At 39.7% G+C, this 21,860-nt stretch overlaps 1 protein-coding gene across 20 annotated transcripts in view; it reads right to left on the bottom strand.

Annotated features, from left to right (window-relative positions):
- Positions 1 to 21,860, bottom strand: part of SORBS2 (sorbin and SH3 domain containing 2) — a 199,721-nt gene that overhangs the window by 96,549 nt on the left and 81,312 nt on the right. For all 20 annotated transcript variants that reach the window (XM_087936284.1, XM_087936301.1, XM_087936299.1 and 17 more), the window contains one exon: positions 3,517 to 3,566. In XM_087936284.1, coding sequence (XP_087792410.1) covers positions 3,517 to 3,526 — 10 coding nt within the window. In that variant the 5' untranslated portion in view covers positions 3,527 to 3,566. The remainder of the gene's footprint in view (positions 1 to 3,516; positions 3,567 to 21,860) is intronic.

Below are 21,860 nucleotides of genomic sequence, written 5' to 3'. Positions count from 1 at the left end.
TTCCCATACACTTCATGGCAAAACCAACAGTTGGATTACTCAGCCATTAATAGTGCATAAGGAGAAGATAATTGCATGGGGCATGCCTATTGCATCTAAAGGAAATCCAGTTTGGTTGATTAAATGCTTATATGATGGCATGCAAACATTCAAAATCAAGAAGATTCTGATTATCCATCCCAGGAAAGAATAAAATAGCTGGTATTTGAAATAATAATGCTGAGTGTCTAGGACATGCTATTTTGGAATTGTTCTCAAAACAAATTGTTTATTCAGCATCGCATATAATATGTAGCTTATTTTGGTGTGTTTTGAGAGCATAGAAGACAAATGGTAACAACTCTGCATGATGATGATTTAATATTAACAAAGTTAAACCTCATATATATTTATGCTCTCCAAGGACTGTAATTGTTTTTAACCAGGTTTGTATTTATGTCTTTTGTTTTTTTATAAAGCAGTTGGGTTATTAAATCATTTTAAATTGAGATGCATTTATCACAATATTATTCTTGTACTTTCATGCCTATAAATTTGTGGAGGGACACTAAAGATCCATTTAAGCAAATTAACTTTGGGCCATTCATTATCTATGTGAGAAAAAGGGTTGCATATAAACAGTCTGCCTAAATTATTTGAAATGTTATGTTCTTAGAAGGAATCTGGATAAGTGGAAAGCTTGGTCTACCCAGCCACTTAAATCCACTTTAAATTAATGCACTTGGATTTAAACTGTTTAATCTCATTAAAGTTAAAGACAAGAATTCTTTCTATGTCTGGTGAGAGAATGTTTATTTATAGATTGTGGATGTTATCTCTGCTGAACACTGTGCAAGTAGCATTCTAGGGATTTTTAAAATCTCTAAGAGTGGTTTGCTCTACTATGGAATGGAAGGACAATGCTGCAGCTATGTGTTTTTTTTAATGAACAAAATATTTTTGATCTGGAATACAGAAAAAGGAGGCTAAATTCTGAAGTTTTTGCAAATTGGTTGAGGAATTCAGATTTGCAGTTGAATAATTTACATTAAACCTTTTGGGGGTAATCTTTGAATATGCATAAATAGTTGATAATTATTTTATATAAAAATAACTATTTTAGAATCAAATTATTGATGCCTAGAACATTTATAAAACACAATGATTCAAAAAAAGAATCCATCCATAAAAATGAATATTATTCACCTACTTAATAAATATGGATATACAACTGTATATCCAGATTTGACCTTGCTTTGATATATTACACACTATGTACATTTTATCCTGGGCAATAAGAAAAGTGAGTTTCATTCTGCCTTAAATGAACAATAAGAGGCTTGCTCAGGTGCCTCATAACCAGTAATCCCCAGTCTGGAGCAACATCTCAAATAAAGTTTGGCACATACTGAACAGATGTTAGATGCTGAGTCAATTTTAATGATAATGGCACTGAAATCAAACCACCTGCATGTTATTGGACTGGGTGTGTCAAATTTTTCAACTTTCAATTTCCAAATGTTAGGGGTGCTCAAATGTTGTGATATGCCTTGGTGAGTGTAAAAATATTTTGGTTTAATATAATTTAGATGTGCTTGGTAAGTGACTACATAGATATCATGACTTTTAAACATTTTGTTTATTTCACATCTATACAATGAGGAACTCGGAGACAAATGGAAGATTTATTTTTTTAAAAAACAGTTTAAGAGATGGACAGCATTTAGCCAAAGTTAGCCTTGGTGTTGAAAGGAGACATTCATGGATATACTTAAGACTAGTCACAGAATTCAGTAGGATTTCCAGCAATTTTATTACAAACAGAATGATTGTGATCCTTCAGTACTATAGATTAACTCTTCATTGGCTTTGGACTAATGTGCGGATACAGGATTTTTAAATAGGTAATGCTTGATTTGTTTTTTAAAGTGGCTGCTTAAAGTCCTGCTAGTAAAATATCACTTATAGCTTTTATGTACACTGCAAGCTTATGCATCAAAGACAAATTCCTTGTATTTCCAATCACACTTGGCCAAGAATTCTATTCTATTTATTAAATTTCCTCTCAAAATCAGATTGTATCTTATTTCAATGAAACTGAATCTCTAATTAATATCATTAGAAAGCTAAATGGTGTAGATATGACCTAAAGTACAACTTAGTTCCATTTTAGGGTAATCAACTATGTCCAGGGTTCACCTTAATGGCACTCCTAACTCTTTCTACTCTTAATATAGAGAATGATGTGCCATTTGGCAATTCAAAACCAGCAGAAAGAACATTAACTCTTAAGGACTGCTTCGTCCCATATGTTTCTGTTTGTATACTAGATTACATATTTATTATTTTCTTTCCATTTCTCCTTGCTGACTGTGATATAGAGCAAGGGCAAAAAGGGCTATGCTTTGTGGGAGGCGGTTATGCCAGGATATTTGGATCGATTCCCTGCAGTGATCTGTACAGTCCCGTCAAAATTTACTTCTGGCAGCTTATAAGAGATCAGATTCTTGAAAGAGTTTTTTAGAGAGGCAAATAACTGAGCATTTATTCTCTTTGCTGCTTTTATGATTAGATTAAAACAGTGTTTCTTAATCTTGGTAGCTTGAAGATATGTGGACTTCAACTCCCAGAATTCCTCAGCTAGCCTTGCTGGATTCTGGGAGTTGGTCCATGCATCTTCAAGCTGCCAAGGTTGAGAAACATTGCATTATAGTATTAAATTATGTTCAATATTGTTTGTACTGCATTATTATTCACTTAAGTTGCAGAATTTATGCTGTCTAGAATAAAGGTACATGGGTATCAAAAAAAGATGTATGTGGTCATCAGTGGCCATCACAGAAATTGCTACCTAACAGGTTTTATTTTTTTTCTTTTCTTTTCATGACCCTGTAAATCCCTTTATTCGGAGTCTGGGCGACTGAATGGAGCTGAACATTTACTGGCCAGATACCCTTCCTGATGTCTACATGGATATCACAGCACTATTTTGTCTTTGTGCCCTGAGAGTGAAACATCTGTTGCTGCCTAGGATTGAGCTTTCAACCTTATGGATGGGAGGCAAACATCTTCACCACTTGGCTATGATGCTGCTCAAGAGATATTAAATATAATTTTCCAAAATGTGACACTGTAAGGCATATATAATTTAACTCACACACTTGTAAAATACTCCAGTAGATGAATTAAACAAAATAAGTAGGCAATAATTAAATCATTGTAAAAGTAAATAGTTTGCCATTAAAGAAATAAAGCTTTCTTGATTTATGCCACTGTGTTAGACTACATGGATATGTTCTTTGCCCCAATATATTTTACTAAGTATCTGAAAATATATTGAAATGAAATGTAGATGCTAATTTACATATGCATGTATAAATGCATATATTTAGACATAACAGTGTATCTAGAGAAATATACATCAGCACTTCATATGCACACATATAAGAAAGCAAAAATATTACCAAAAAGTTATTCACAAGATCCGTAACTTGCATTAAACAATATGCTCATTTTTTGCACCATGAATTTGCATACCTGTGTTCATTTTGATTCTGGGAGATTTGCTACTGAAGTCTTCAGTTTGCCTGGAGAAAATAAAGGCAATCTGTTCATTATTGCAATGCAATAGAATATGAGATAAAGATCTTTGAGTAGGCAGACAGGAAAAATAAACAAATAGTGGCATCCAGGTTGTACATGCTTCAGAAATGATTTCTTTCACTTTTTAAAGGGCAAAAAGAAATTATTTTAGATGCAGTGGGTGGCTGAAGACGGCTAGAAGGTGTCTATTCTTTCTTTGTATAATCTCCTCTTCCTGGTCTCCAGCTTTCTTAACCTCTCAGACTTCCATTTAACTTAAAGAGAAAATTTCATGAGGGAACTGCTCCCATTTGGGCTTTTTCAAATCAAAAGCATCAGCAGCAGGGAGGCTACAGAGAGATGGAGTTCTTGGCTTCACCCAAATCACAAAAAAGAATTTCAAAGAAATGAAAACTCTAAACAAGAAAGGAAAAAAAAAAGACTGGGCACAGTGGTGGAACCTGGAGCAAAAATTCAGTTCATTAATTCCATACCATTTTTTTCATCTGTTCTGCACTGTATCTGGACACACTTATTAAAGAAGGGAAATAGCACTCAGAAATCTGTTTAGGATTGCCTATGTCCAAATTCACATCCCCCAATCTAAACAAACTTAAATCCTTTTAAAATCAAGTATTGCTGTGGTGATAGACTTTTTAAGATGGAAGCTACACTCTTTTTTACATTTTCTTACAAAGATTCAATTTGGACCTTTTGAGTGCCTGTAGCCTCAAAAAAATGTCAAGATATTTAAAGGACTGAACTTATAAAATAACATTACTGCTAATTCGCCATCTATGTTTCTATCTAGGGGAATCATTTTGAGAAACACATATTTTTTATTTTTTTAAATAAATATGCCATTATCATGGCAATAAGAAATAGTTGAGCTTAATGCCCTCCATGGTTTAGTAGGTGAAGATGTGACAATCACTACATCATCAGACTATAAAACTAAAACAATAGGTTTGCCCATCCAAATTATGTTCTGGATTTGTGAGTTTTTGTACCATATCATAAAGATTAAATAGAAAAGGAGCTAAAATACACAGCTGTTAACATTTTGGGAACTAGGTAGGCCAGGAGCAAGCTGACTTTATTTGGATGTGGGTATTATTGTGCAACAATATAATATGTGCCCACAGACCCCAATCAATGGATGGGATTTGTCCCATAGTGGTTCTCTAGAATCAGACTCAAGAGCTGTTTTGAGTTAATGAATGGCACACACTGGGCTCCTCTGGAGACTGGTACATATTTTGATGCCTGGATCAAGTGACTTTAAATATGTCTTCTGAGCTTTTCTTTTCTTCTTTTTAGTAAAGCTTTGCACTTCCTTTTTTGTTTTTCATGAAGAAATTCAAGAATAATAGGTATTTGTTATTCTGATACATCGCAGATGTTTTTAATTGCTTTTTGCACATTTTTCATCCAACCATGATTTGGATCTGTTTTTTTAATTGTTAGAACCCCATTTGGCTTTATAAATTAGTACTTCTTTAAAAGTAGTAATGATAATACAATACTGTGTGCAAATGTACAGAAGGCAGAAACAGAGAGGTTTTCTTTTACAAACAGGGCCAGTAGGTGGTTTACAAGGTATAAAGCACATTTTGTTTCATGCACTCATGCACCATTCTGAACCTAGTTAATTCAAAATTGTTTTCTTACTGACATTGTGAGAATTAACTGCTGCTGAAGCAATGACTTCAACGTAGTTAATATCTCTGGGAAGGAGGAATGCTGAATCAGGTCCCAGATGGAGTCTGCCAGATACTTAACATGCATTGAAAACAAATTATAAATACATTAATCCAAGAAGCTGGAAAGCTTTCAGATTCTATGGTATTTCTTTGAGGGACTTGATGCTCCATGGCATTCAAAACACATACAGGAAACACAACATGAAATAACAACTAAAAAAGAAAGTCATGCTATCAGAAGATTGCATTTGATTGCTGACATTGTTGTCAAAAAGTATGGGGTCCCCTAGTTTATCTCAAGCTATGGTTACTTGGGTACTTCAAGGTACATTATTGTATGAAAAGTTGCACAATTAAGCATCAGGTTACAAAAACAAAATCCAGAGGCTTGTTGATAAATCATTTTAATTGATATCAAAAGTTCTTTAATCTCTCCATAAAAAAATGATGTTAATGTGGTAATATCTTTTTCTGCCAGATATATTCAAAGCAGGGAATTATATAAAGGCTGATGAAGAGAAGGTAGATGGCTGAAAGAATTAGTGGAAAAAAATCAACTCTTAAGTTGATACCCTCCAAATATAGCAGTACTGTCCATCAAATATCTAAAGCCAGTTATGAAAGGATGTGTTTGTGTGTGTTTAAATAAAAAATAATAATTTTTATGTGGGCCAGTGTGCTCACAGTAAAAAATGACAACAAAACTTATCTATCTATCTATCTATCTATCTATCTATCTATCTATCTATCTATCTATCTATCTATCATTTATCTATCTAATAGGAGACATTAAAGATTACAGCCACTATTCAAGTTGTAAGATGATGATAACTCGGTAAGCACTGTTTTATATAATGCTTAAATATTCTTTCAACCACTCAATCTTCTGATCTTCCAGTATGTTGCCCATTTTGAGGGGTGGGAGGAAATCACATCTATTTTTAAAAAAAATCCCAACAACCCAAATAAAACAATTGAACCTAAACAAAAATTCAAATCACTCTAATAACACTGAGAAAAAGGTCCTTTTCAGAAAGCAATGAGCACTACAAAGTGAATAATAAATTAAAGGATAATTGCAGGGATAAAGATTGACTTATCTTTTTGACATTCTGAATAAAACCATCTTGCAATTAACGCCTCAGAATTCTATGTGGATGATTCAAAGATTATACTGACTCCAGGTTGTTTTGTTCAATTTCAATAAACTGGCTTTGGTTATAACACTGGTTTTCAAAACAGCCCACAAATTATTCCTGAAAACAGCGGATTCCAGAAAGCTTTGCTTGCTGCTAGAGGAGACAGCATTTTCAATGGTTCTTATAGCTGGGAACTAAATAAACAGTAGAACTTGAAAGCAAACTGTACAATGCTACAGTACACTGAGCTTTAAAATGATATTCTGAGGCCAAAACTCTGCACAGAAATAGGTTAGTAGGATTTTTACTCAGAGCTTCAATTTGTTATCACAAATATTCACAGCACCCATCTAGCCACTGCTTAAGTAAGGGACTTCATCATATCTTGTAAAACAGAATGCAGCCATTAGATCCCAGTATAATAAATATACTGAATATAAGTAAAAAAAAAAAATCTAGAGAGTTGGGAGAAATGATTTGCTTATATTGGAATGTAACATCAAAGAAACAGGCCAAGCCAAGAATCTGGGAGTAAGCCATTTTATAATGGCTTGCAAATGATTTCCAAAGGCAAACTAAAATAATCAGATTGGCCTATGGATATTTTAGTCAACATAAAATCCTGTAGGATCACAAATAATGTGGGATGTGTCTATATTCTAATTTACCCCATTACTTTATAAAGCCCATCATGATTTAATTCCCTCAAACTCAATGCAGACTCTGGGGTATATGGAATGTTATCAAACATGAAAGCTCCTTCAATTACATACCAAATATTGATACCATATATCAATAGATCCAAGGTAGGCTGGACAGAGAAATAACCCTGCCACACTATCCTAACACTACCAAGGGAGATGCTGATTCCAGGTTTAAATTAATTTGTTGCTATACTGGAATGAGCCATGGTTTACATTTTATGCAAGTACAAGTGAACACTGCAAACAATGTTTCTTTTCCATTTTGTTCTAAGCCACTAAGGTCTGTTTATGTCACCAAGTGTGTCTCAAGTCACTGCATGACAAACTCATCCTTAAAAGGTTTGGTGCTGTTATTTTCTTTTCACTAAAAAGGCACACTGTGTAAAAACATCCAACCAGCAAAAGGTACTGTAACAATTTGATCCTTGACCTTATGTACTAAAGTGGCAAATCCTGTCTCTTAATTTCTCCTCCCTCTCCCCCACTGTAGCCCAGTGCTCAAGACGTGGCTTAAACATACCATTTAAGATTCAAAATATTTTTTTTCCTGAAAACGAAAACAGGTTCAACTATCAAATCAAAGACATCAAAGAAGGCATACAAGCTGACAGGTTAATGTATACATTTTATGGGACGTTTTTATAGTTGCAAAAGCAGCCTTTTGCAGGATGGTAAGTAATAATAAACAGGATACTTTGATACCTGTAGTTTGCTCAACAAATTAAGGTTTATTTAGCTGTGCATTTTTTATGGCTTCAAAATTAAATAAAAAGAAAGTGAACATTGAATAAGAACTTTTCTTATGAAATTTGCTTCATATAAAATGCTTGTTCATACTGCCATGATTGTGTTCATTGCCCAAAATAAATTAGACAGCCCCTCCCATCCTCCTCCGGTGCACAAGAAAGCACTGTAGAATCCAAGCTATCTTTTAAGAGGGTCTGGCATCCCCCCAAAGCCACCAATTAAGTAACTCCAAAAATCATTATGATTTACAATATGCACACACTCTAAAATAAAGGAAATAAAGACTTCGTATTTCCAGAGGGAGGTTTATGGTTTTATTTTAGAAATACAGAACAGTGGTTATGTATTTTTCATCTGAAAAATGATAGTGAACAAACTAGTGGAACAACTGCAGTGGTGGGATTCAAATAATGTAACCGGTTCTCTGCCCTAATGATTTCTTCCAACAACCAGTTCTCCAAACTGCTCAGAAAGTTAACAACCGGTTCTCTCGAACTGGTGAGAACTGGCTGAATCCACCACTGAACAACTGGGGGATATCTGAGGTCCAGGTAATTCACTTCTGATTCACAGCATGAAATGCATGCAAGAGATCTTTTGAGCCTACCATGTAATAAAATGCGTTGTAGTGATTTTTAATTGTTTAATGTTCCCTTCCAGGGGAGGATGTAAAGCGCTAGAGTGCTGCTATGTATAAGCTTTAATAGTTCCAGTATTAAACAGAAAAGTCTTTCTCAGTACTATGTTTGGGTTTTGTTACCTGACAAACTGGTAGATGCCACAGGGCTTGGACTTAGGTGCCTTGGTGATTAAATACTGATGCCCTACTCAACAGGCAAAGCTAACATGTGCCAAGTGGTTACCAAGAACAAGTTCATGAGAATAAAAGATGGGTTGTTTATTCCAAATACTGTCAAGCAACAGAAACAGGAAGCACTTAGCTGCCTAAGTGAAACTGGGATAACATCCAATTCTGACTTTATAGACATATAAACCGTTGCATGGGTGTCTCACTGTCCACAGCAACATTCTCAGAATTCTGCTTCACTCTAGACAGCTTAGTCGTGGAATATTATAGTTCTGAAAAGTTAAAATGTATAATTACACCTCTGTACTTGTAAAGACAGCCCATGTCCCAAGTCAAATTTCACTTTAGAATCATCTCTTATATAGAAGTACCACACCTCTGATACAACATGAATCAGGATAGATGATATGCTGTTTTAAATGAAATCCAAGCATGCCAGCCTCTCTCTCTGATCTGTAAACAAATAAAATATGTATATATTGTGCTTTGCGTTCTCAGAATCTACTTCCAATTCATCCATTTAGTATCTTCTGTAAGAGGAGTTTACACCAGCGTGAAGCAGCCTTATGTGCTGTGTGAGAACAGGCAAAAGAATTTAAAAGCAAAACACCATGGTGTCAATGGTGTGCCTGCAATGTTTACATATATATTTTTGCCCTAGAGATGCAATTAACCTTCCCCAGGTGCAATCAAAAGCAACAAGCTGTTTCGTGCCTTATTATTAGAATGGCGTAACATGTCAGGGCAATTTGTCCTTGGATATTTGTATGAAGTGAAGCCTGAAATGTTTGTAAGTGCTACCTGATGAACAATTTTTATATCTGTCCAATGGTCCAATACGGCTGCATGTTTATTTTACGAAAGGAAGAAAAGGCCACCATTAAAATGTTACAGACTTTGTTTTGCATCCATATTTACCATCTTTTACATTGCTTCTAGTTTTATACCTAATATAGTCCTACAAGCTTTGTCACTATATAAAGAAAATAGCTGCTATTCCTCCCTCTATAAATAACCAAAGTAAACATGACCAAAAAAAATTAAACTTGGCAGACAGTAAAATCTCACATGATTGGAAGTAGTTAGAACAACTGCTTCCTTTTAATGGCTGGCAATTGTTAAATTTAAATTGATAGATAATTAAAATAGCATTAGGAAACTTTGGGAACTGCTGATGTTGCTAAATGATAATTTCCAACATTCTACCAAAATGTTGGAGGAGCTCTTGGGAGTTTTGCCACCTCAAAAGGATTATAGGTATCTATATATCTGTTTGCTTTATACCCTGCTGGTCATACAGTTTTTGTCTCACAAAAAACGTCTTCTGTGGAAAATTGTTTGGAGAGTGAATGACTAGTGCCAATCATTCATGGCTGAAGAAGTAGAACTTGGGGCTTCCCAGTGCCAGTCCAAAACACCTTACAACTTGTTTTCTTAGCATTTCTCAGATCCATGCATTTTCTTCACACAAATGAACAATGGAAAATGTTGCAAACATTTTTTTTGTAGTTAACATATTAATTAGCTATTTAGAAAAGGCATTTAGTAACTAAAACAGTATAATTTTAAATTTGATCGATGTAAACATGTTCAGTAAGAAGACTAACACTGACAATAGACACAGATCAATGACTGACCTGCCACAGTGCAATATAGCTGTTTTAATTAGTGTGAGCTATCAGAGGAGTGTCAGCAATGTAGGAGAGGGTATTCATATTTTTCCTCTAAATTTTAACCTTTCTTCATATTCTTCCAATCCTATTTACCTCATATATATATATAAGTTTTTGCAGGTACTTACATGTATGGTATTCAGCTTTGTTCGGGTATTTTCCCATGTCATTATAGTTGTGTTTTTAAAGTTGTAGCAAAGTTTCGGCAGAATCTCATCTGCCATCATCCAGCTTCTGTATTGTATTCTTGTATTCTGTATTGTATTCTGTATACAGAAGCCTGATGATTTCCAAATGAGATGCAAAAGTTGTTCTCATCAGAAAAGAGGACTTTTGACCACTGAACAACAGACCAATTCTGTTTTTATTTAGCCCAGGTAAGACGCTTCTGATGTTGTTTATTGTTCAGTAGTGGCTTGACAAGAGGAATACGACATTTGAAGCCCATGTTCAGGATCCGTCTATGTGTGGTGGCTCTTTTTTTTAAATAAAGTTTTATTGAGTTTTAACAAAACAAATAAAACATCTTATTTGAGTAAAGCATGGTTCTGGGTTATCACATTTCCATACAGACACAATTTCATATACATATTCATCTTATGTATTCAACTTCATATCTTATTACTCTTTTTCCAACTTCTCACTATTTCTCCCTTTACTTCTCTTAATTTTCTTTTATGGTTATCTCATTTTCTTCTTATTCAATTGTATTTCTTTTACCTAAATTTCTATATCTTTTTATTCATTATACTTATACTTTCATCTGTCTTGTTTACAGTTTCATATGTTCTCTTCCAACATTCTTAAAAAGCAAAATTCCCCCTATGATTGCCAATCAAAGTGCAACACCTTTAAGTCTTATTGTTATTATCACATGAAATCTTATTAAACATTAAATTTGTGCATTCTAAAATTATAACATTCAAATTTCTAATATCTATTTTATATCATGTAAATCTCATCATTCAGACTCTGCTTGGTACTTCCCCTTGAAAATGAAAAAAGAAAAATTCTAAAAACATAGCAAAAACAATATATATATATATAAAGATTAGTAAACAAAATAGTTATTCAAATTCATTCTAGTACTGGTATGAGCTTTGTAAATCTTTCACATTTCTTTTTACTATTTATCAATCTTTGAGAACAATTGAAATATTTCCCTCCCTTCTTCATTATTACATTAATTATTAATAAACATACAATTGGATAGTCATACAGTTTTATCTTATAAATTATTTACCATTGATAAGCAAAATAATTATTCAAATTCTTTCCAGTAACTGATATAAATTTCCTTATTTAACTTTCACATTACTTTTCAATATTTTATCAATCTTTAGAAACAATTACAATGTTTCCCTCACTTCTTTATTATTGCATTAATTATAAATAAACATACCATTACATAACAATACAGTTTTATCTCATAGATTATTTACTTATTTCATTTCTAACTCATTACAGTATTCTACTGTCACAACACAATTCTTTTGTACCTTTGCAGAATCCTCACTTTTAACTTAATTTAGCCATTGTCTCTGTGTTTTCTAGCTGAGCAAATACCTTTAATCCTAGTACGTTTCCCCTTTTTCTTTATTTCCCGCTTTTGTCCCTCACAAGTTCTTTCCCTTACTATCTTCCCCCCTTTTTCTCATCCCCTTTTTTATACCCATCTCTCTCTAATTTTCCCTTCTGTAGTTTTCTTTTCTGCTTCTCCTTGCTGTTATACTTCTTTTTCAGACTATTTTTCTTTTTGGCTGTTCCCCTTGTTTTCAAACTTTTAACTCCTTCCCCCATTTTTCCCCTTTTAACTACATTTTGCATTATTTGATCATTGAAATGGCTTCTTCTTTGTCCCACCCTTCTTCTTGCTCTTGAAGCTTTTCCTTTTCCTTTTCCTAGTTCAGGATCTCCATTTCAAAAAATTCAAATACGAAGCCAAAGGATCTTCCTCCCCTTTCTGCATCTTCTTTCTGTATTTTTAAGACTCATCTTCAATTCCTCCAGGAGTGATGTCATTTTAAACACTTTTGAACAACCACCCGATTGACTTTAAGTAAAAACGGGGAAAAAAAAACAATGCCAACAACTTTTTTTTTTAAATCACCAAATGATCCCAGACTGTTCCTTCTTGTTTCTTTCCTTTACTTTTCCTTTCCGTGGGTTACTGTATCTTTTAATAAGATTTCAGTTACAATGTATCCTTGGGAGTCTTTTCAAAGTTTCACTGTTAATCCTCTTTATTTTTCCAGGTGGCACTCCGTTATTTCATTATTCGAAGTTCCATCCTTTTGCCTCCACTCTTCTCCTTTTTAGGGCTTTAAAAATGACCAGAAAAAAATCTTTATTCTCCTTTTGACACTTAAGATTTCAGCTTAAGGTTGCCTATTAGTGTCAAAATAGATTAACATAAATTTCTTTCTGCACCATTTGTAATTGTCCATATAAAGGTAAAAAGGGGTTTTTTTAACCTCCTTTTCTCTCTCCTTTAAGTACTTTTAGATTCAGGGCACCTTGCTTAGATGTTCTCTGTTGTTTAGCCCGGTCTGACCTGCTTTCCTCTTTGTCTTCCTCCTGCACAATCTTATCCAGTTGGGTTTTTCTTTGAGGTGGCTATTTCTGACCACCGCTGCAACCGCCTTCGGGAAAGGGAGCTTAGACCAGCCAAGGAGGAGAGATGCGGGTCCCCTCCACTCGGCTAGCAATCTCCCCTTCTTCACCACCTCTATGGGGTGGCTTCAGCCCCGAATCCAAAGGATCGGGGCGCTCCAGTGGTGAGCACAGATTGAAACCGCGCACAATTGCGGATTTCGGTCTGTTGCTGAAGAAACCCCTGTGTGGTGGCTCTTGATGCACTGACTCCAGCCTCAATCCACTCCTTATGAAAGTCCCCAACACTTTTCTGAGAAGGGGCATTGGTTCTTACCTGATACGCTTCTTTTCGTAGAGCTGCATAGAGTGTCCAGGTTGGGAGGTGCTCCAGTCTCGGCTCTCACAGGCTGAGCTTGAAATTGAGGAACGCCTCTCACCATCATGTGGTCCTCTGGGCGCTCCCCAGTTTTGCGAAGACGAGAAGGAAGGCCCTGTTTTCATCCTAACTAAAGAGTATTAGTTTGCTTGGTCGAACAGCAAGGTTCCCCACCAGACGGACTAATGGGTGGGGCTGGACACTCTATGCAGCTCTACGAAAAGAAGCGTATCAGGTAAGAACCAACGCCCCTTTTCCATAGAGCTGCTACGAGTGTCCAGGTTGGGACATACCAAAGCTTGGCGAGTCCTGCGGGCGGGCTCCCGTCTGGGGTGGAACCTCCCCTGGAACCTCGAGGACTCGCTGAAGGACCCGCCTGTCACAAGAAGACTCGGCGGATGCGAGTACATTAATCTTATAATGCTTGATGAAGGGAGATGGGGATGCTCAGGTGGCAGCCCTGCAGATGTTGGTTATAGAGGCTTGTGTGGCCCATGCGGCAGAAGAAGCTGCACTTCTAGTGGAGTGGGCGGTGATGCCCATGGGAACGGGGAGGGGCTGTGCATGGTAGGCCTTGGCGATGGCGGCCCTAATCCAGCGGCCCACGGTTGTGGGCGTCCCCTTGTGACCGAGAGAAGCAGGTTTGAAAGACACAAGTAAGGCCTCTGACTTGTGAAAGGGCTGGGTGCGTTTGATATACACTCTCAAGACGCGCCCTACATCAAGGGAATGCCACTGACTCTCCCTCTCTCGAGAGGGATTGGGGCAGAAATTAGGGAGTATGAGCTCCTGAGCTCTGTGAAGGTTGAATTTATTTTAGGGGTTGCCATCTCCAAGATCCGACGAGCGGATGTGATGCCACAGGAAAAAAACAGTCTTGAGGGCGAGAGACTGTAAGAGAGCCTCCCTGGGATTCAAAGGGGGGCTTGGTAAGAGCGACTAGGACCCTGTTGATGTCCCAGGTCAGAAACGGCGTATGGTCGGGGGGCGGAGATTGGAAGCTCCCTTGGGGAAAAGCCCGGATAAGGGGGTGATGGGAAATGGAACCCCCAATGACCGAAGAGACAACCGTTGCGAGGGCAGCGATCTGACGCCTTAGGGTGTTGGTAGACAGTCCCTTGTTAAGGCCCTCCTGAAGAAGTCCAGGATCTGAGCGATGGAGAGAGAAAGAGGGTTAATTTGGGACTTGAGGGCCCAGGCACGGAAGGCGACCCACGTAGCGTTGTATATACAGGTGTCTATAACCTGGCTGGAAACATGCTGCGCTTTTAAGTGGTTCCGCTCGACCCCCAGACGGCTGGTTGGGGCCATGGGGAGTTTGGATGTAGTGGAGGGCCCCGGACAGGGGGACTCCTGTCTGGAGGGGTTCTCCAAGGGGGCACCACGAAAAGGTTGCGGAGGATCGCGAACCAAGGGCGTCTCGCCCTGAGGATGATGGGAAGGTGGAGAGAGGCATAAAGGAGCCCCTGGGGCCCAAGGGCAACAGAGGGCATTGTGGTTCCCCGCCCCTTGGGGGAGGGTATCCGGGGAAGAATCTCGGTGGTTGGGCGTTGAGAGAGGGTGCACAGGAATACACCGTGGGGAGCCCAAAGATTGAGACTGCCTCCTTGAAAAGGGAGGGGTGGAGGAGCCCTTGTGCTTGGCCAGAGTGGCCCTGCCGAACCAAGCTGCTTAGGAGTGCAATGTTCCTGATATGTGACCTGCCCTGATGGAGGCCAGATTCGGTTCCGCCCAACGGCAAAGGCGTTCGGCTTCCCTCGTGAGCCTTGCTGACCGAGTGCCCTCTTGTCTGGGGATATGTATCTTTGTGGTGTTGTCTGTGAGGACCATAACAAGAGGCCCGCGTACCTGGGGTAGGAAGCTGTGAAAGGCCAGTGCACAGCGAGGATCTCCAGCTAATCTATGGAGCGGGGTAGATCTGTTGCCGACCATTTGCCCTGGGACAAGATGAGGAGGGCGAGAGCACCCCAGCCGGGTAGCCTCGCGTCCATGGTGATGGGTAGCCTGTCGGGTACCTTGAGGTAGTGACCCTTGTTGATGGCCGGCCCGGTCCATCAAGGGAGGGACATGAGGACTCTTAGGGGAACTCCGACCCGAAGTCGCGAGTTGGTCCTTTCTGAACGTTGGTACGACAGCAGAAATCATGTAGAGACCTGGTATGGAAAAAAACCCCAAGGGATAATGCAGATACATGAAATAAGCTTCCCCAATAGGTCAGGCAAGTTTGAAAGGGAAATTGTTCTTGCCCTCCTAACCTGTAAGATTGGTGGATAGTAGGCCACCTGTCTGGAGACAGAGAAACCCGGTTCCCGGGCCGTGAGATCACTGCCCTCAAGTGAAGGGTTAAAATGGAGGGGGAAAGGTAACTTTCATCCACTAGATCATGAGCTAATGGCTTTGCAGGGTGTTAAGTGTCAGAGTAGTGACTGGCTGGGCGAGGGCCCTAGAATAGGAGAGGTTGAGGATGTCGTCCAGGCAACCGTGAAGCCGGACAGGGAGGGATCACAAGTGAGCGGCAAGGCCGCCCAAGCCTCAGTTAACACCCTGGGAACGGAGGAGAGACTAAGGGAAGCGAAAACATGAAAGGGGGGCAAGGTGCATTATCGGAAACGACGGAACGGCCTGCTTCCGGATCCCCGGGAGGGCTGCTTGGATGAAGTACCACTTCTGGACCTGTCGGAGTCCGACCAGTCGAAAGGTCTGTAGGAAGGGGATTGGTAGTACCTGGGGGGGAAGGAGGAGGAACGGGAAGAGCTTTGGCGAAAAGAGGGAGAGGGACCACTGAGGTGAGTCCTCTGAGAAAGAGAGGGGAGGTACTTGCGTTTGTTCCGGGTCTCGGCTAAGAATGGATCGAGAGCCGGTCCAAAGAGTTTTCCCCCAGAAATGGGGGCTGAGGCTAGCTTAGCCTTGTTTTTGACGTCAGCTTGCCAGTGGCGGAGCCAGAGCAGGCGGAGGGCGGTAACCTGGGACGAAATGGCCCTGGTAGAAAATTTTGCAGCCTGGAAGGTGGCGTCCGCCGAAAACTCGGCCGCGGCCATGAGCTTAGCGATGTCCTGCTGCGCTCTGAGGTTGGTTGCGGGGACATGCTGTTTGAGCTGTCGAAGCCACTTGATAGAGGTTCTGATGAAAAAGGACGCGGCAGTAGAAGCTCTGACTGCCCAGGCGTCAGAAAGGTGAGTGCGGTGCAGGGCCAGCTCAGCTCGTTTGTCCTCGGGCTTGAGTGCCTCGAGGGCATCGCTAGGAGTTGAACGGGAAGCTAGGCCCACAATAGGCTCGTCCACAGGAGGGGGATCGAGCAAGAGGGAGAACTGCGGGTCAAGGTTGAAAAACCGCTTGTCCTGAGTGTTGGGAGGGGGAGGGGGCCCCGAGGAGGCTAGCTGCCTGGAGACCAGGTCGGAAAAGATAGGTGGGACAGGGATCACATCAGTTTCCACCACGGGCTGGGAAAAGATAGAGTCGAGAGGTTCCCCCGAGGCCACTGGCTTGGGCAGAGTGGGAGGGGTCAGGCCAGAGGTATTCTTGGCCTTGAATAAAAGAGACCTAAACAGGTGCGGTTTAAACAGCCCCACAAATGCGGGCTGGTCCGGAGTGAGGCCCTCGTCCTCCGACATGTCCCCCTCCAGTGGGTCTGCTCCCGAGAAGAGCTCACTGCCCATGATGGACCCCAAATCGAGGTCTTCCTCGTCCCCAAAGAGGGAAAGCCCTCCGGGCTCCTGTGTTTCCATCTCCTCCATCCCCAAAGGCAAGGGCAAATCCCCGTGGGATGCTACCTGACCGTGCGAGACCGCTGATCCGGAGGGCGATCGAACAGATGCTGCTTGAGCCTCAGGGGCCACAGGCCGTGGGGCCGGTCCGGGCTTCTGCAGGAGCTCTTGCGCTATCCCTTGCCGGATGGCCAGCTCCATCCATTGTTTCAGGTTCTCAGGGATCACCACCGTGGGGGGTGGATGAAGCTCCTCCGGGCGCAGGCCTGCAGCAGTGGGAGAAGGAGCAGGGGAGGAGGGGAGAGGAGGGTGGGCGGAGGTTGAGGGAGTGGGGTTGGAAGGAGCCAGGGGCACGGAGCATAGCTCTCTGGACCGCCTGTCAATCTCCTTCTCAAGTGCCCTGTGCCGCCTGAGGGCATCCCTCTGGGAGGCTTTGGAGACTTCCTGTGCCTGTTTGCGCAGGTGATGAGATTTTGACTTGGCCTTCAAAGAAGTGCCACGAGATGCCTTGTCTGCCATCTGGAGAGAGAGGAAAAATATTTTTGAATTGATGTGAGATGGTTGGCACGTCTGGATGCGGCCTACATAGAGGCCGGGGATCCCAACGCTTGTTTCACGCCCCCCTTTTGATCAAAAAATTGTTTGTTTGTTTTTTAAAGGTTAATGAATAGCAGGGCCTAGCCCAAGAACCCAATCAGCCAGAATGAATGCCAGGCAGCTGCCCCTTCCGGGCGGACCGGGAGAGGGGGATGACAATGCTGCTACCTCGCCGGCTGGGAAGGCTGGGAAGCCAAAGGCCTGTAGTGCTTGAAAGGGCCTCAAGTGAATACTTGAAGGCCGAGCAGGAATGTGAGCAGTCCAGGGATCTGCCTAGTGATTAAAGCCTTATATGTGCGCAGACTGTTAGGAGAAAGGAGCCTAGAGAGAACAAGTCAGGGGCCGGAGCATGACTAAGACGATCGGCCATGCGATTACAATCAACATAGCGGCGACATCTGGGCGCGCCCAAGATGGCGGACGCCACGCCGTGCCCAAAATGGTGGCCGCGATCTATTTGAAGCCAACGAGCCCAGCGGTGGAAAATATTCTCCCAGGGAGAAGGAGAAGGGCCAGAGGGCCGCAATTGGTGGGAGAATCAGGGGATAGACTTCCCCTGAGCTAAAGGCATTCGCGGGGGGGAAACAGCGACCGGAAAGGTGAGGCAGGAAAAAAGCGGCGGCTTCGCGCTGAGCGAAGGAACGGCAGACGAAGGGGGGGGTGGGGGGGGGCAGCGCTGGAAGCGCTAGATTCTGCCCCTAGAAGTGATTAAACAGTCCCCCCTGATAGAGAAGAGACCCTTAAGGAGTCCAAACCTCTAATCTGCTGCGCTGCGAAGAAAGAGAGGATCCAAATGTAAAGAATTCAATGAATAGGAGTGCTGATCGACCAGAGCTGAGAAACAAACAGCCTGACTATCACGAGGCTGAGCTAAAAACTGGGGAGCGCCCAGAGGACCACGTGATGGTGAGAGGCGTTCCTCAATTTCAAGCTCAGCCTGTGAGAGCCGAGACTGGAGCACCTCCCAACCTGGACACTCGTAGCAGCTCTATGGAAAATCCTCTCCAGGCTGCGGTCATCCCTGCTGCTTGTGCACCTTTTTCTTCCACACTTTCCCCTTCCACATAACTTTCTATTAATGTGCTTTGATACAGCACTTTGGGAACATCCAACTTCTTTTGCAATTACCTTTTGAGGCTTTCCCTCCTTATGGAGGGTGTCAATGATGGTTTTCTGCACAACTGCCAGGTCAGTGGTCTTTCTCATGATTGTGCTTCTTACTGAACCAGACTGAGAGACCATTTAAAGGCTCAGGAACCCTTTGCAGGTGTTATGGCTTAATTAGCTGATGAGAGTGGGACACTTTGAGCCTAGAATATTGAACCTTTTCACAATATTCTAATTTTTTGAGATTGTGGATTTGGGGTTTTCATGAGCCATAATCATCCCAATTATGACAAATCACGGCTTGAACTATCTTGCTTTGCATGTAATGAGTCTATCTCATATATTAGTTTCACCTTTTAAGTTGCATTACTGAAATAAATGAACTTTTGCACAATATTCTAATTTTTCGAGTTTCACCTGTATTTTGAAAAACGTTCTTTCTCCAATGTCTTAAAAATATTATTATAATACTGTTTGTCTCTTCTAACAGCTCTCTGAAATTCTTTAAGTTTTTTCTTAAGATGTTTATCAATCTTGCTTTTAGTTTCTCCTCTAATTAATTCCCATGGTTGTTCTGACAAGATATTCTTCCATTTTTTGATCTCTGATAATCTCTTTTCATATTCATCTTTAATCATATATTTATGCTTGTTGCATAATTCCTTTGATTTCCAAACAGGGACACTAAGCACTTCAAAGTGATTCCTTATGTACTCCTTGAAAATGGTAGCTTCATTCTCAACAGATTGGTAGATTGGAAGATTGGTAAGAGTGTGGAAGATGCCTATGTTGTGATCCATATGAAGACATTGTCTGACTTGTATGTCCTATCTGAACTTATAATCAGATAGGACATACAAATGTACCATTACTTACTTAATATTTTCTTTATAATTATTAATTATTGCTAAAGTTTTCAGAGTGGATCCTTTTTTGTTACAGATTGGTACAAACCAGCTTCACTTCACAGTTTTAACTTAGACGTGTGTATGCTGCACATAAATTCTGTTGAAATATGATTAAAGCACACAAGGCCCCAAGTGTTATCCAGATTCTTGCTGTTTTAAAGAATTTATCTCTTCTTAGGATATGATAGCATTAGCTGGCATCTTTTGCATGAAACTGCAACAAGTCTGGCTCCCCATTTCAAGTGAGAAGTATATTACAATCAGGGGAAATGGTATAAATAGAAATGAGATAATTGAAGTATGGTGAATAAACGGTACAAATATTTTTACTTACTATTACCCCTTGAATATTGTTTGTGGAAGTCATATTTTTTCATTAATGATTTTGTGTATTTAAATTTGTTTATATCACCAGTGATTTTCATAGTAATTTTATACTGTTCACAGCTTCCCAAACTAAATGTTCATAGAGTTTTCAACCTTCTTATAATATCTTAATAGTAGTCATGAACTATATGGTGTGTAATTACAGATTATCACAAAACTTTCAAAAACTTGCACACCTGCTACTTGTGCCTTAGAAGCATCAGCAATGAAATTATGAAAAGTAAAGAAAATGAATATTATTATGTGAGTATACTTGAAATGAGCAGTTTTGTAAGTATTTTCAAAGCTGTTTAAAAGAAACTGTTTCTTATATTTAAAATATAATAGGCTACCCTAAGGATAGAAAGTCTCCTAAGGAGGCTTATATAGTAGCAATAAAATCACATACTATAAAAAGTGTTTTGATAAAATTTTAATAAACCCAACAAATATCAGGATCTAAAGCATTTCACCATTAGACTGAGTTTCATTTATAGCTAAATGACACAAAAGAAGCATAAAAACAATTAAGGGAAAAGCTTTAGCATTTTCTTAACAGCTTCCTAGGATGAAACAATGTGACTCAGGATGGTAGCTTATTCTCCAAACATGATGGAGCTGTGCTGCTAGTTTTCTTTTCAAAGAAAAGTAATCCCAAGGCTCTCTCCACCCTCATTGGGGCAGACGTTATCCCAAAATGATGAAGGTTTTATGTGATAAAGACGTTTAGTGAGTTGAGAAATACACTAATAATCAATGGAGTCGTTGTAGTACAGTCTCATAAAACTCAGCTGCTATATGGGTAGCTGTATTCTGCACTATCTGAAGTTTCCGATTATCTTCAAAAGCAGCTGCACACAGAGTATATTGCATTTGTCTATTGTAGACTGCACCAGTGTATGGTTGACTGAAGTTGGCTTTCTTAAGTTACACAATGGTGTCATTTTGGATGCTCAATATTTTTGTACTTTTACAGATTTAAGCACTGAGTAGAAAAAAATTAAACCTATTATGATGAAAGTCAAACTTTTGCATGTAAAGATAGATGCAGGTAGTAAGCTCCATTTCTGGAGTCAAATATCAATCATAAGTCACGACTGTGAATGTATAATTCTGAATGGATTCAACAAGAAGGATCAACGGGACTGCACCAGGATAGGCAAATCATTTAGGCACTGCTTCAATTGAGAAGATTTTTTCTTTTAACAAGCAAGTGGGACTGGTTTGAAAAAAAAAAAAATCCACAGCAAAGACAGAAATAACCCTTAGTTTAGAGAACAAACTGCACTGCTTTCTGAGCGTGATAGACTTTCCAGTGTGGTTGAAAAAGGAGGTTCCACTGTGAATTTAGCCACTAATTTCTAGCTCAAATTGGTTTCATAGGAATTCATCCATGAAGCTATTTTATTTTGCTTCCGTATCAACATGTAATTTTATTTTTCAAAAAATGAAAATTGGCAATATCATTTTAAAATTACATTTAAATATTACATGCACATGTTTTTATGAATTCCATCTGAAAATATTGAACTATTAATTCATATTAATATTAAATATGCATTTTATTCAAATTTGAGTTTTTAACTTAAGATTCTGTATTTAAAGCTTACAGAAATAGAGAAACAAAACACACTAGTGATAATTTGGTTGGTTGAATGGCTGTATAAATAAAAGACTGTTCTCATGTGTTCCACTCACCATCTTGCATAGATAAAAAATGGAAAAACAATACAAATACACACACACACACATCTGTGTGTGTGTGTGTATGCATGTGCGTATGTATGTATATATTGAACTGTTACATATTGAACTAAAAAAAGTGTGCAAATATACGGTATGTGGTCAATTTCCCAATTTTATTTAGTCTAT

Source organism: Pseudonaja textilis, chromosome 6 (assembly GCF_049901715.1).
Source record: "Pseudonaja textilis isolate UNSWEBS1 chromosome 6, rPseTex1.2, whole genome shotgun sequence".
NCBI lineage: Eukaryota > Metazoa > Chordata > Lepidosauria > Squamata > Elapidae > Pseudonaja > Pseudonaja textilis.
The sequence above is the reverse complement of the archived record's forward strand: the minus strand, read 5'-3'. Positions and strand labels throughout refer to the sequence as shown.